General features: G+C 43.5%; 1 protein-coding gene across 5 annotated transcripts in view; it reads right to left on the bottom strand.

Annotated features, from left to right (window-relative positions):
- Positions 1 to 13,641, bottom strand: part of TGFBR1 (transforming growth factor beta receptor 1) — a 1,073,092-nt gene that overhangs the window by 679,866 nt on the left and 379,585 nt on the right. For all 5 annotated transcript variants that reach the window (XR_013610571.1, XR_013610572.1, XM_078687672.1 and 2 more), the window contains one exon: positions 11,552 to 11,782. Coding sequence is in view for 3 of the 5 variants with exons in the window: in XM_078687672.1 (XP_078543798.1) it covers positions 11,552 to 11,782 (231 nt within the window). In the remaining 2 variants the exon portion in view is untranslated. The remainder of the gene's footprint in view (positions 1 to 11,551; positions 11,783 to 13,641) is intronic.

Genomic DNA, 13,641 nt, shown 5'->3' with positions numbered 1-13,641 from the left:
CAGTCTGGTAAGGCCGCAGGATTGGATGGTATCCCCATCTAATTCTACAAAACCTATATTGATATCATGGCCCCTGTACTTCGGGAGGTTTATGAGGACTCCCCGGAGGTGGGATCTCTCCCCCCGTCAACGAGGGAAGCCCTCATCATATCCCTGCTGAAACCTGATAAACCAGCCCAGCAATGCGGATCATACCGACCGCTCTCTTTGCTCAATTGTGACACCAAAATACTAGTGGAACTCATCGCTAACCGGCTGACTTTGCTACTTGAAGGTTTTATCCTCCCGGACCAGTCTGGGTTTGTCCCTGGGAGAGCCACCTCCCATAACTTGAGAACCCTCTTCACGGTAATGAACAATGTGAATTCTGAAATACCTTTGGCAGCGGTCTTCCTAGACGCTACGAAAGCCTTCGACTCTATCGAATGGCATTATTATTTGCGATTATGAGTCGAATGGGGCTCCCTCCACTCTTTTTGTCTTGGATCCAACTTTTGTATAATAGGCCGGGGGCCAAAGTACTTATCAATGGGCAGTTGTCATCGAAGTTCTCAATCACTAGAGGGACGCGCCAGGGATGCCCTCTGTCCCCGCTCTTATTTGCTCTGGCCACAGAACCCCTAACAGCGTGCCTGCGTCAACGTCACAACGTGATGACCTTACAATGTAACATGCGGCCAATCCTTATCTCCATGTACGCGGATGACATCACGCTATATGTGAAAGACCCACAGAATAACTTGAATACGCTCTTAAGAGAGTTTATTGTTTTCGGGAACCTATCCGGGGTCCAGATCAACTGGGGAAAATCCTGTATCTTTCCATTGACTGACTCGGTGGACCGATTTCCAACGGATTTCCCGTTGGAATGGTGTACGGATGAGCTCCGATATTTAGGGATTGGCATTACCAGGAAAAAAGAAGAGCTCATGAGGCTCAACTATGGTGTGGCACTCAATCGCATTACTGACAAGGTGAACCGATGGATTAGTCTCCCGTTGTCTCTAGCAGGTAGGGCATCACTGATTAAGATGGTGATCTTACCCCAACTATTATATCTGTTCCTAAACATCCCCTATTTTCCAGGACGTTATTTTTTTTAAGGCCCTTAGATCTGAGATGATTCGCTTAGTGTGGGGGGGTAAACAGGCAAGGCTGAAATGGGCTGTGTTAATACGACCATACTCGGAAGGTGGCTTTGACATACCAGACTTTGAACAGTATTACACCAGCGCTCAGGCACACTATTTGTACTTTTGGATACATCAATATAAATATATGCCACAGTTGGCGGCAGAGCACTGGCTTGCTCATCCAATACCGATAGAGGGCGCTATGTTCATGACTCTCCCTGCCCGGGAACGCACTCAGACAACTGTAAATGCCACGATGACGGCATGGCAGCGTGTTGCGCGCCAACTTGGGGCCCAGATACTATATTCACCGCTGCTACCTCTGGTGTATCATCCAGACATGCCCCTCTTGCAGGAAGCGCTCTTTCATAAATGGCAAGATCGTACGTCCATTGAAACAGTGGGGAGACCTGTATGAAAATGGAACATTCCGTACTTCTGACAGCATGCTAGGCGGGGCGCATTGCACACCACTAGATGTATTCCTCTACATCCGCCTTAAACAAGGTATTAGATCCCTACATACAGATTTTCCGGATGAGCCCCCGATGCTTGCACCACTGCACACTCTCCTGCAGCAACCGTCGCCGAGAAGGCTAGTATCCCTGCTCTATCGCACCACACGCACTCAACAACATACTGCGGCTACACCATCCCGCTCCAAATGGAAGACAGAGCTAGGCACCCTCATAACGGATGAACAATGGGAATACTGCTGCTCGCAAACGAAAAGAATATCAGCCAGCAGAAGACTGAGGGTTATACACTATAAATATCTCCACAGACTATACCACACCCCGGTTAGTATGCACAAGCACCATATCCGCGATAATGATAGGTGTGATAGGTGCCAGGCTCCACAGGCCGATTTCTTACACTTGTCCTGGAGCTGCCCGGCAGTACACGATTTCTGGGAGCATGTCTTTACAGCACTGAACCAAATGACCAATTTATGTATATAAGCCACACAACTGATTGCTTTATTGAGCCATGTTAAACACATCCCTTTGGCACACTGCCGATACACGGCACTGGCGTTGTTAATGGCGAAGAGGCGGGTAAGCCTGTAGATGGAGCAGGGGAAGAGCACCCAAGTTTAAGGACTGGCTCAATGATCTGATACACTGTCAGGAACAGTCTTCCCTATATGCTGAGCTATTACCTATTATATCCAGACCTATGGACATATGGTCGCCATTAATGGTTTACTTGCAACTGCGGAACCAGGGCGGAGACAGCTAATACATTCATAGGTGTAATACTGAGCATACCCCCTTACACTAGAGTGCCATGAGATATGGATATGGCACACCCACGACCTCTATTCTTGTCTATTTTATTGAATGTTGTGATAGATTGCACGTCCTAGATGAAAGCCATAGTGTCTTTTAGTACAACGCGGCCGGCCTAAAAAAAAGTTGTAGGCGACTTGCTGTGTTATCCTGATTATGTTTTGTACTTTTTACTTTGTTTACTTGCCGATGATATTATAACGCTGCCGGCCAGTACTGGTTGGAGGCACAGAGCTGTGTACCACTGTAATCTACCAATAAAGGTCTTTGAAACTTAAAAAAGTTATCGGGAAAGTACAGTTGTCCTGTCTATTAGACACAAAGTATTATTAAGTGTTGGCATTTGTACTCAAATCATAGGTAGTTCCAGTACACACATTTCCAGACAGGCCTGCTCTCTCCTTGAGTATAGGGAAGTTAAACGCCATATAGGTCAAAATGCCAACATTTGGAAGCAAGAAATAGGGACGATTAAAAAAAAATAAAAAAAAAATCGGAAGAATTTATTTTACTTGGATTGATTTTGAGGCAATTTTAGGGAGTAGACAGCAAAAGTAAATCTGTGGTTTAAAAAATCGCGAGTCACCCAGCTGAGACAGGTGTGTTGGCACATATGACATGGGTAGAAATGCATGTGCATGTAAATATTCTTCAAGCGCTTAAACTTTGGCAATGGAGCCTACATGCATAGGGATGCTGTCTAGCACTGTCAGTGGGGTAAAATAGTTTGAGAGGGTACTCTAAAAAATGCCCTAAGCAAAGAAGTGTGACTAGGAATATTTTACTAGACGTGCTGCCTTAGTAATACGAAACACCCTGCTATAAGATTATATATAATACCTTCATCATCTTCATCCCAATTATTTACAGGGAGAAAAATGGAAGTATTCTTGAAGCCGGGCTCACATCCACCCCACCCTCCAAAAAAAGTAACAGTGGGGAACCAAGGGCAATGGCCAATGGGTCAGGGGAGTAGCGCGTCAACAAAGTTTTGGGAACCACTGTTTTAACCCCTTTGGTGCTGGTGTCCGCTAATAGCAGACACCCACACACCAACCCAAATGCATCTGTCGGCCACAGACCGACACAGGGTAGGGCTGTGCAAGCACTGGAGGATACCATTTAACCAACGCGTGGGGGTGACGCAGAATCATTTCTGCATCAGCCCCCCCACCTGCCCATCTGTCACATCAGCACCCTCACGTCATTGATTCCCCACCAAGCAGCAAAAAGAAGCAGGTGAGTGCTCTCTTCCACTCTGGTGGAAGGAAAATGGGGAGACTGGCCTCCCTAGGTTTCTGGAAAGTCTTGTTGGAAAGGGGAGACTGCCCTGTCCAACGAGACCTTCCTGAAACGGTTTCCTGGCTGTGGATAGTGGTCGCACTGAGATCCACAGTCAGGAAACCCCTAGGCCAACAAATGAACCTCTTTCCACGTTTTTTTAAAATAAGTTCGCTAGGTGGGGCCCCTAGGGTGCCTCGGTATGCCACGTAATACTCCAGCGGAAGAGGCGATGTTGCCATATGTTAAGCGCTAGACCTAGTTTTTTGGCCGATGCCCGGTGGAGCTACCTGATAGTTATAGAGGAGATGGCCCCCTTGGCCGTCACCTACCCAGCCGGAACCGGGCGCCCCATTTTACAATGATGGATTTGTCTAGGAGTACTCTTGTATGCATTGGTGTGGCCACTTTCACCACACAATTCAAAAGTGTTCTTCTGAATTATTTGTTTATCCCACCGGAACTGTCCAACGAACTGAGTGGCCCGATATAAATTGTAGACTCTGTCTTGCAGGGACATCTTTGTTGTATGGAACACCATAGCTGTAGAAAGACAAGTCAACGAGAACAATTAACAGACAACATGCCTGCGTCGCAGCTCTTTCCACTTTCCTTAAGCTCCTCCCAGCCTATACTTTTACCCTAGAAGCATTGGCAGTCTTTTCAAAAAATAGTTAACCGCTGATGCATGAGCCTAACTCTTCGGTTGTGCGCAGTTATGTATTGCTGAACCTTCCTGGCAACACAATTTGGTCTCTCACTACCATCCACGCCCACTGATATGTTCTGCATCTGGACCACTTACAGTCAGGTGCTAAATTGAGGTCTTGTTGTGGCAGAAAAGCATTCTTTCGAAAGCACTGCACACCTAGGACTGGTGCCACCTGTTAGCCCCAGTTGTAAAGGAGCCATACTGTCCTTAACCAGGGTCGGGCACCCTTCTCGTCAGTTTGTTGATCCGATCTGAGCATCCTTTCTATGATGGATTGTTTGGACTTCTGGTTAGATGTTCTTAAAGAATAGCTTTTCTACAATCTGAACTGCTGACCTAACACATTTTTTTCTGGCACTCCCACTATTCATGTTATTCTTGTGCGGTTTTCAGCATCCTCCACTCGGATAGAGAGCCAGTGGGTCTCTCCTTTTTTTAACCTCCTCTTGAAGATTCTGTAGCATGGTTGAGTGTTTCACCACCGTGCAAATGATTGTCCCAACCCTTTCGCTCCTTATCATCCATGTTTTCTCTTCTGTTGCAGCTATATGCTGACTGCCATCACCACTTGCACAGCATGCTGTCATGTGGGTACATAGCAGCTCATTTAATACTTCAAAGGCCTTCATGAGGAGGTCCGGTTTCCTCACCTCACTGACAGTTTTCCTCTCCATCTGCTGGGCCAGCCAGTCTTGAATGTTACTCTCTCCAATTCTCCCAGGATAGACTTCCAATGGGCACGACAAATTCATAATATCTGACTTATTGTGCTGAACAGGTTGAGAGCTTATCTAGTAAACAGGTATCTTGCAGTGCAGCCAGACAAGCCCTCCTTCCAAATCCCGGCAGATTCTGACTACAACATGACAGCTTTATACAGCTCTACATCGGCGGGACAGGGGAGCCTCTAGTCTCCCAATCATCCCAGACATTAAATTACGAAAACATCCAGGGACCAGACATTCCAGAAGCCGAAGTAATCAAAACCATTAGTCGCATGAGGAACGATGGCGTGCCATGGCCCAATGGAATACCTGCTGCAGTCTTTAAATTGAACCGATCCTTTTGGGCAGAAATCTTCATGATGCTTTTTAAACAAGCCTTTCTTACAGCCACAATTCCATCTACTTGGCAGGGCACAATATTACACCCAATCTACAAAAAGGGTGACCGCCTCAACCCGGCCAATTACAGATTAATAGCGCTACTGGATATTGAAGCCAAGGCTTACGCTCGCATTCTGCTGGCTGAATTAGAAAATTGGGTCACAGAAAATAGTATCCTCCCTCGTACCCAGTCAGGCTTCAGATCGGGCTGCTCTACAACAGTCAATATAACAGCGCTGGCCTATTTGTCCTGGAAGGCTACTCTGGGTAACAATCCACCCTTATTCTGCTGTTTTGTGGACTTCAGTGCAACATTCAACAGAGTCGCTCGAGGAGTGCTATGGAATAAGCTAAATTCTTGGGGGATATCCTCCACACTTATCTCTGCACGGATGTCACCACACCAGAAGACCTGGGTGAGGATCAAAACCAGTGCCACAACAGTATCTGTAAAAATGTCAACAGAAAACGGATTAAAACAAGGCTGCGTATTAGCCCTGCTACTTTTCAATCTCTATACTGCCGACTTACCAAAAGCACTGGCTGGTGCAACCTTGGTTGCCCCAAAACTGGGCGATGAGCGGCTCCAGATCATGCAATATGCCGAAGACATTGTCATCATGGACCATACAAGAACGGGCCTACAAAGAGCACTCACTGCCCTTAACATGCCTTGGCGGGCAGAGCAAAAGGAGGTTTGCTGTTTCTTCTCTCCCTGGAGTTAAGTATTCACAATCAACCAACTTTTTTATTGGGAAATATTTATAATTCGGGGGAGTGTGATTATGGAAATCAATATTTAAGTACCCTGAATTATTTTTTTACGGATTATAAGTCTAAGCATTCCACATCTTTCTATTACGTTTTATTAATGGGCGATTTTAACACGCATCTATGTGATCAACATCGTTTAATTGACGACCCACATGGCTTTAATTATGCCTCTGTGCCGCATTTTGAGCACACCAGGCGGGCGAGTGCCTTGAGTTTTTTTTAACTGAGGCCGATCTTTTTGAAGTTAGCTGTGTTAATCGCCGTTGAGCGATCATAACCCGGTTATCTTAATCTTGGATACAACCTGTGGTATTCTGGACAAGGGAGGTAGGAACCGGGTTTTGAATAAGGTGTTAACCTGTGACCAGGGGAGGAGGCTTAGATGGGCTAATATCACTCCAGATATATTTTTTAAAGGCCTGTGGGAAATCTGCGCCGACGGCATTACCATCTGTTTAGACCCCCTAAGTACCAAGGGAGGGGTACTTCGAGCCTTTGAGGGTATTTGTATTCAGATAGGTCTTGATTTAACTATTAAAACCAAATTGAGACCTAAATGTGGCCCAAAGTGGTTTGATATGAAATGCTCATCAGCGCATTGTTCTTTATCCCTTGCCCTGAAAAAACAACCTCAGGATAGGGATTTGATAGCCAGGTGGAGGAAAGAGTATAAGTTAGTCCTTCACAGGCGGAAAGATGAGATCAAGGAAGAGGCATGTAACTCTTTATTGTCTGTGGAGGTGTTAAAGGATAGCTCCAGGTTCTGGACCATCATCAGTACTCCATTTTTCTCAGGTGAGGATAATGAAGCTCAGGATTGTAATATTAGAGAAGATCAATGGCTTTCTCATTTTGAGGCGATCAATGAGTCAAGGGGGGCGGGGGATAGTACTCCGTGGTCGCCCCTATGTCAGGATAGTACCGCGATTGAGTTTAATGACTTGGAAATTGAGAAAGCAATAAAAGACACTGCTAGTAACAAAGCACTGGGCCCAGACGGTGTTCCTGCAGATCTCTTTAAATGTAATCCTCAATTCTGGGCTAAAATCCTTGTTAAAGTTCTTAATGCTGTAGGTACAGCAGGCTTCCCGGCCTCCTGGTCAAAATCGATTATTATTCCCATTTTTAAAAGGGGGCAGAGAGGGGACCCACGGTTTTTACAGGCCAATATCCATCATGGACTCTTCTGTGAAAATGTTGGGAAAGGTAATTTTAGCTAAAATCACAGAATGGGTAAATGAAAGGGATATCCTGTCAAACATGCAATAAGGATTCAGATGAGGGAGGAGTACTATGGATCAATGTTTAAATCTGCATCTTTAATAGGCAAATACACTATGGCCAAGAAGGGTTGTTTAACAATGGCTTTTATGGATTTATCCAGTGCATTTGATCTGGTTAACAGATCAAGCTCTGGAATATTTTATTGGAAAAGGGACTTGATCCCTGTTTAGTTTATTTTTTAGCTAATCTCCACCAAGATCTCAGAGCCTCTGTTAGGCTATCCCAGGCTGGCGACTGTACCAGATCTTTTAAATCGGACAGGGGCGTACGGCAAGGGTGCATCTTGGCACACCTGCTCTTCACTCTTTATGTGAATGATCAGGACAAATTGCTAGTAGAGGCAGCCTTGGACATTCCGTGAGTGGGAGGGTGTCCAGTTCCTGTCGTCCTTTACGCGGACGACGCGGTTCTTTTGGCCCGTACGGCAGTAGGCCTACAACGGCTCTTAGATGCTTTTGGGGCATTTATGATCTCACTGGATCTGGTTGTGAACAATGGAAAGTCGCACTCCATGACAGTAGGTCATTGACCTAGAAAGACTTTTTATTGTAATGGTTTTGAGGTTTCTTCTGTGTCCTCCTTTACTTTTTGGGGAGTTCTTTTTGATGACAGGTCATCCTGGGTCCAACAACAAAAAGTCAAAAAGAATGCAGTTATACGAGCTTCTTCATTCCTGTTAGGATTTGCGCGACGTCTGGGGGCCATACCAATAGAGGCTATCCTAAAGATCTATAAAGCCAAGTGTTTGGCTATTGAGGCCTATGGATCTGCCATATGGGGATATAAAGATCAGGCTGGCATCCATATACCGGAAAACAATTTTTTAAGAAGTCTTCTGTCCATCCCACAATCGACCCTATTGTATGCTATAAATCAGGAGTTAGGGATGGGTTATGTCACTGATGCATTGAGAGCAGCTCTGTTGCTTTGCTGGCTCAAAACTTGGCTGAACCCCGAACTAACCCTGAATCTTTTGATCTTACGAGATTGTATAGCATTGGATAAGTCTGTAAAAATCAAATGGGTGGCGTACGTAAAAAGTATGTTAATTAAATTAGGACGGCCAGAGCTCTATGAGGATCCTGACAAGATTCGGAAGGAGGGCGTGTTGTGGGTGAAATTGAATTTTAAGAACCTCTTGTCGGTGGAGCGAGAAGAACAGGAGCTATGTAAACCCTTAGTTAGGGCCCATTACCTGTTAAAAACATCTATTAACACTGAACCTTATCTGTTAATAAGTTGTACCATCGCTGGCTTCTAACAAGGCTCCGTTTTAATTTGATCAAACTAACATTGGGAGATTATCATGGATGGTGTAAACCTGAAGATGCTGATCCTTGCCAATGTGATGATTTTCTCGCCCCAGGACACATAACATTTTATGATGTTTTGCGACTTTTTCCACAAATGTTCGCAGAATATATCTGTTACCTATACTGAGAGGAAAGGGTTTCACTCAGGCTAGACCAGCGCTAGTTTTTCTTCAAGCTTTGCGTAACCCTGATGAAACTTTTAATATTGCATCCTTTTTGGCAGCAGCAGTGAGGATTAAGAACAAGATAACTTTGAGGACGAGTCCATCCAAAGGTACTACTCATTAGCTATTGCCTAATTCTAGTTTAAGGGATCTGAATATATGTTGGGTTCCATTATGAATTTTAATATAGCCTATGTATTTATTGTTTATTTTTTTTGAAAATCTTTTTATTACAAGAAACACTCCATTACAAAGCACATCAGTTTACGTCGGAAGATCATTGGCAGTATGTACAACACAATTAATTTAAAAAAAACCTCAGCAGTAACAATGCGGCCCATGACCACAGATCAAGCTCCTACAGAACCCACATGCAGTACCTAGGCACCTACCACACCCTAACTAGACCCTCCCCTCCCCCATGTAACCTTGTCTAGTCCCTACACCGCCCCCTCCCCCCAGCCCTCGAATGTCACTTGGTTCCCTCAGTTGAGATTGATTGCGCTCCAAGCGTGCACTTCAGGCGATGTCTTTGTCCCAACTCCTTAGACAGAAGAAACAAGAAAGGGTCAATTGCAAACATCCCGTCACCCCATCGCCTATGTATTTTTTATGTTATGTTTAAAGATTTGTAGTAGTGTCTATGTTTATGTATTTTTTTTTGTACTTTTATGATTTTAAGTAATCGAATAAAATGGATTGACTGACTGACTGAATGTGCAATATAAAGAACAAACTCCTGATGAAGGGGTCAAAAACTAAAGTCATGATTTTTGGGAAACGTCAAAGAAACAAAATCTTGTCTTGAAGAGTAGGTGGGCCACAAATAACCACCTGCACCAGCTCCAACCTTTTGGGAGTCTGGTTCAATGAAAGGGCAAATCAAGTGGTCCATCTTAAACACCTTCGGTCCAAGGGAGCCGGTGTTATACATAGCCTGAGACGCCTTAATCGGCAGCTGCACAGCCCTTCTGCCAAGCCAATTTTAAGGGTCTTACACGCCAAATTGCACTCAGCATTATCTTACGGCCACCTGGCTTTTCCAGGCAAAACGGACCAATTTCTTGCGAATTATCAAACAACAGCCTATAAGAAAATATTTTCCATTCCCCAGCATGCAAGCAGGGCCAGGCTGAGGCTTGAGTTGGGCCTGGCAAGTGCAGACCTTCACTGCTTAAGTGACAATGACATTTTACATCCATACCCTGCGCGCCTCAGCTCAATCCTTGAAAGAACAACTTCTATTTATATTCATGGACAAACTCTTCCCCTGGTACAGACCGCTGCATCTGCCCATTTCCACATTGAAGATTGAAACCACAAACCTCACTAATCCAGCCATTCCTCTGTCAATGTGGAAAAAACTATAAAAAAACCAAATTATTTGAATGTCATTTGAGAGAGACAATGCTCGCCTTTCTGAAAATCCAGTCTTCATAGACCTTGACGCCACGTACATCAAAGGGAAACATCAACCATATTTTAATTATTCCTTTCAACCACAGACACGCAATAAAATTATTTGAGGCTTTTAGCCCTTCCAATCTACGACTTATCTGCTTTGGGCTCGGAGGAATGGACAGCTAACGTGTAGGCTTTGTAACTACCCAGATGAGTCTTGGCTACACCTGCTATGCTGTTGTCCTCGCGTTGCTCATGACCGTCGCCGGCTACTGCTCCCAGTCTATCGGCACATGCTGCTGAGGCATTGCAGGGAAGCATCTGATTTGTGCTTTAAAAAACAACTCCGCTCAATTTCTTGCAAGGGCTGGGAAGTTTATTAACATTATTTTAACCACATTGCACACAGCTCACAGTTAAAGAAACTTGAGACAGCACCCAGGGGGTAAAATCGGATCATCTTGCAGGGCCTAACACACTTACAGAGATAGCACACTAAGAGCTGTTGAAGCATTCTCAAGTCCCTTCTTATATTGCCACTGTACAAAAGGACTTTGCTGAAAGCTAGGTATTGGCAACTGCAACAAACCCTGGGACATTCTGATATTGCCTTCTCTTCTCTTCTGGCTCTAAATGGTTACATTTAACATTCCAGTCATTAATCAGAAATGCTGCTTGGGAACAGTTATTAATCTTGGCTGCTTGATTTCATAATGTGCTTTTACATTTTTCTTGTTTTAATTAAGTATTGATGAGATGTTTGTATGTTACGGTTTTAATTAACTGCATAATAAAGAAGGACTGCTTTAAGGACACATTTCTTTCACATGATATGCCAGATACTAATGGTGCAAATGTTACCTATTTTACATAACACTTTCATTGCTCTTCAAGCACTAATTACTAAATGTCAACATTGTCTATTCAATGTAGGGATTACAAGACCTATCCGGTCATACCTAAAAGATGTTATCTATGAGTCTAATTCACACCGCCAGTGTTCACCGCTTGTAACATAACCAAATGAAAGATTGATCAGTGAAGTAAATGATAAACCCATTTATCAGTGCAACTCAAAACAAGATACGTACCTGATCCTGACCCTGATGTTGTCATGTCATAAATTAAATCTCTTAAAGTTGCACCCTCAGAAATAAACGGACGATCTAATGAAGGGTCTTCTTCGTTTGGAACACGATGGTGGATAGCAGGACGATTATGGCAGAAATAAATCGTCAACATCAATAAAATGCAAATAATGCAGACTGGCCCAGCAATGATGGCTGCCAATTCCACAGGTCCAAAACTTGGAAATTTTCGCTCTGTAAAAAGGTTTGAACGAAAGAATAATTTATTATCTACCTTAACTGAAACCTCTAAAAACAATTACAATGAAAACAAAAAAACAACGTTACAATTTTTATAATTTACATTAGAACATTCTTAGACTGAAAAGGACCACATTGCCGAATACTTAATTGCAAAATGCATTTTAAACGCAAAAGATAAAGCACTCCCTATCCTCCTCAGGGGCACCCATAAATCCGGGGTTTCAAGCCCAAAAGTGCAAATAAACTTATTTTGATGAAAAGAATGTATTTGTTTATGGGAAGCATGCAGAAATTAAAGAGAACATAGAATTCAATCAACATTTAGAGGCATGTTTAGTCTTTTTGGTGGTACACATATTCAATATCAAAAATGCATTAACAAAACTCAGCCTATAAACTATTAAAAAAAAAATCTTAACATTTTCCACCTTAAACGAGTAAAGCATAAGTGAATTTTGTTCATACTTCTACATAAAGTTCAAACATCTTTCTTTTGTTGTGTACAGCAGAATCCAATGGGAAAATGCTACTTACCAGTATGCATCTGTTCTTGGCATGTAGAGCTGCAGAGTTACACACTGTGCATAGATCGCCACCTAGTGTGGGGCCCAGATGTTTGCAGTTGTTTTTTGTCCTGAAAAGTCTTTGGAAGTCATGAGATAGGCGACACCTCCTTTGGACAATAGTACGCATGGACATCGGCTCCATCCTTAGATTGTAGGGAAATGATGGAGTTTTGTAAGAAACAGGAAGGATGCTCATGTAAGCTGTATCCAGTAAGATAATACTGGAACATATAAAGGTAGCCGGGGAGGCGGGTGGGCGTGTGCAACTCTGCAGCTCTACATGCCAAGAACAGATGCATACTGGTAAGTAGCATTTTCCGTTCGAGGGATATGAGCTGCAGACTACACACTGTGCATAGATTATATAGCAGTACCCACTCTTAGCGGCGACCACCCGTATCTGTTGCAGTAGTTTGGAACAGTGTTTTAAGTACAGCCTGGCCCACAGTAGCTTGTTGTTTAGTTTGCACATCTACACAATAGTGTTTTTTGAATGTGTGCGGTGTAGACCATGTAGCTGCTTTGCAGAGGTCATCTAAGGGAATGTTCCCTAAAAATGCCATTGAAGCTCCTATCTTTCTAGTAGAATGGGCTTTAGGAGGAACAGATAACGTACGTTTAGCTTTGTGGTAGCAAATCTGTATACATTTGACAATCCACCTAGCTATCCCAGATTTTGATATGGGGTTGCCTTTGTGTGGTGGTGAGAAAGACACAAAAAGCTGTTTAGTTTTAGGAAAGGGTTGTGTTCTTTTAATGTAGTAAAGCAATGCTCTTTTGAAATCTAAGGTATGAAGCGCGCTTTCTGCAAATGTTTGTGGCTGTGAGAAGAATACGGGCAGCTCTACAGATTGATTGAGATGGAAGGGGGAAATGACTTTTGGAAGGACTTTAGGATTGGTATGGAGAACAACCTTATTATGATGCATTTGCAGAAAAGATTCTTGAATGGTCAATGCTTGTAGCTCACTAACACTTCTTAGAGAAGTAATAGCTACTAGAAAAGCAACTTTCCAAGTTAAGAATTGCAGTTTGCATTTATGTAAAGGATCAAACGGAGGTCCCATTAACCGTGTGAGAAAAATGTTTAGATTCCACACCAGTGAAGGTGGTGCTCTGGGAGGAATTATTCTTTTGAGACCCTCCATAAAAGCTTTTATAGCAGGTACTCTAAAAAGTGATAGATGTGGTCTATTTTGTAGGTATGCTGCAATGGCAGCAAGATACAGTCTAATAGATGTGTACGCTAAGTTACCTCTTTGAAGGTATAGTAAGTATCCTATG

This window comes from Lissotriton helveticus, chromosome 4_1 (genome assembly GCF_964261635.1).
Source record: "Lissotriton helveticus chromosome 4_1, aLisHel1.1, whole genome shotgun sequence".
Taxonomy (NCBI): domain Eukaryota; kingdom Metazoa; phylum Chordata; class Amphibia; order Caudata; family Salamandridae; genus Lissotriton; species Lissotriton helveticus.
Note: the sequence above shows the minus strand (reverse complement) of the source record. Positions and strands in the feature narration are given on the sequence as shown.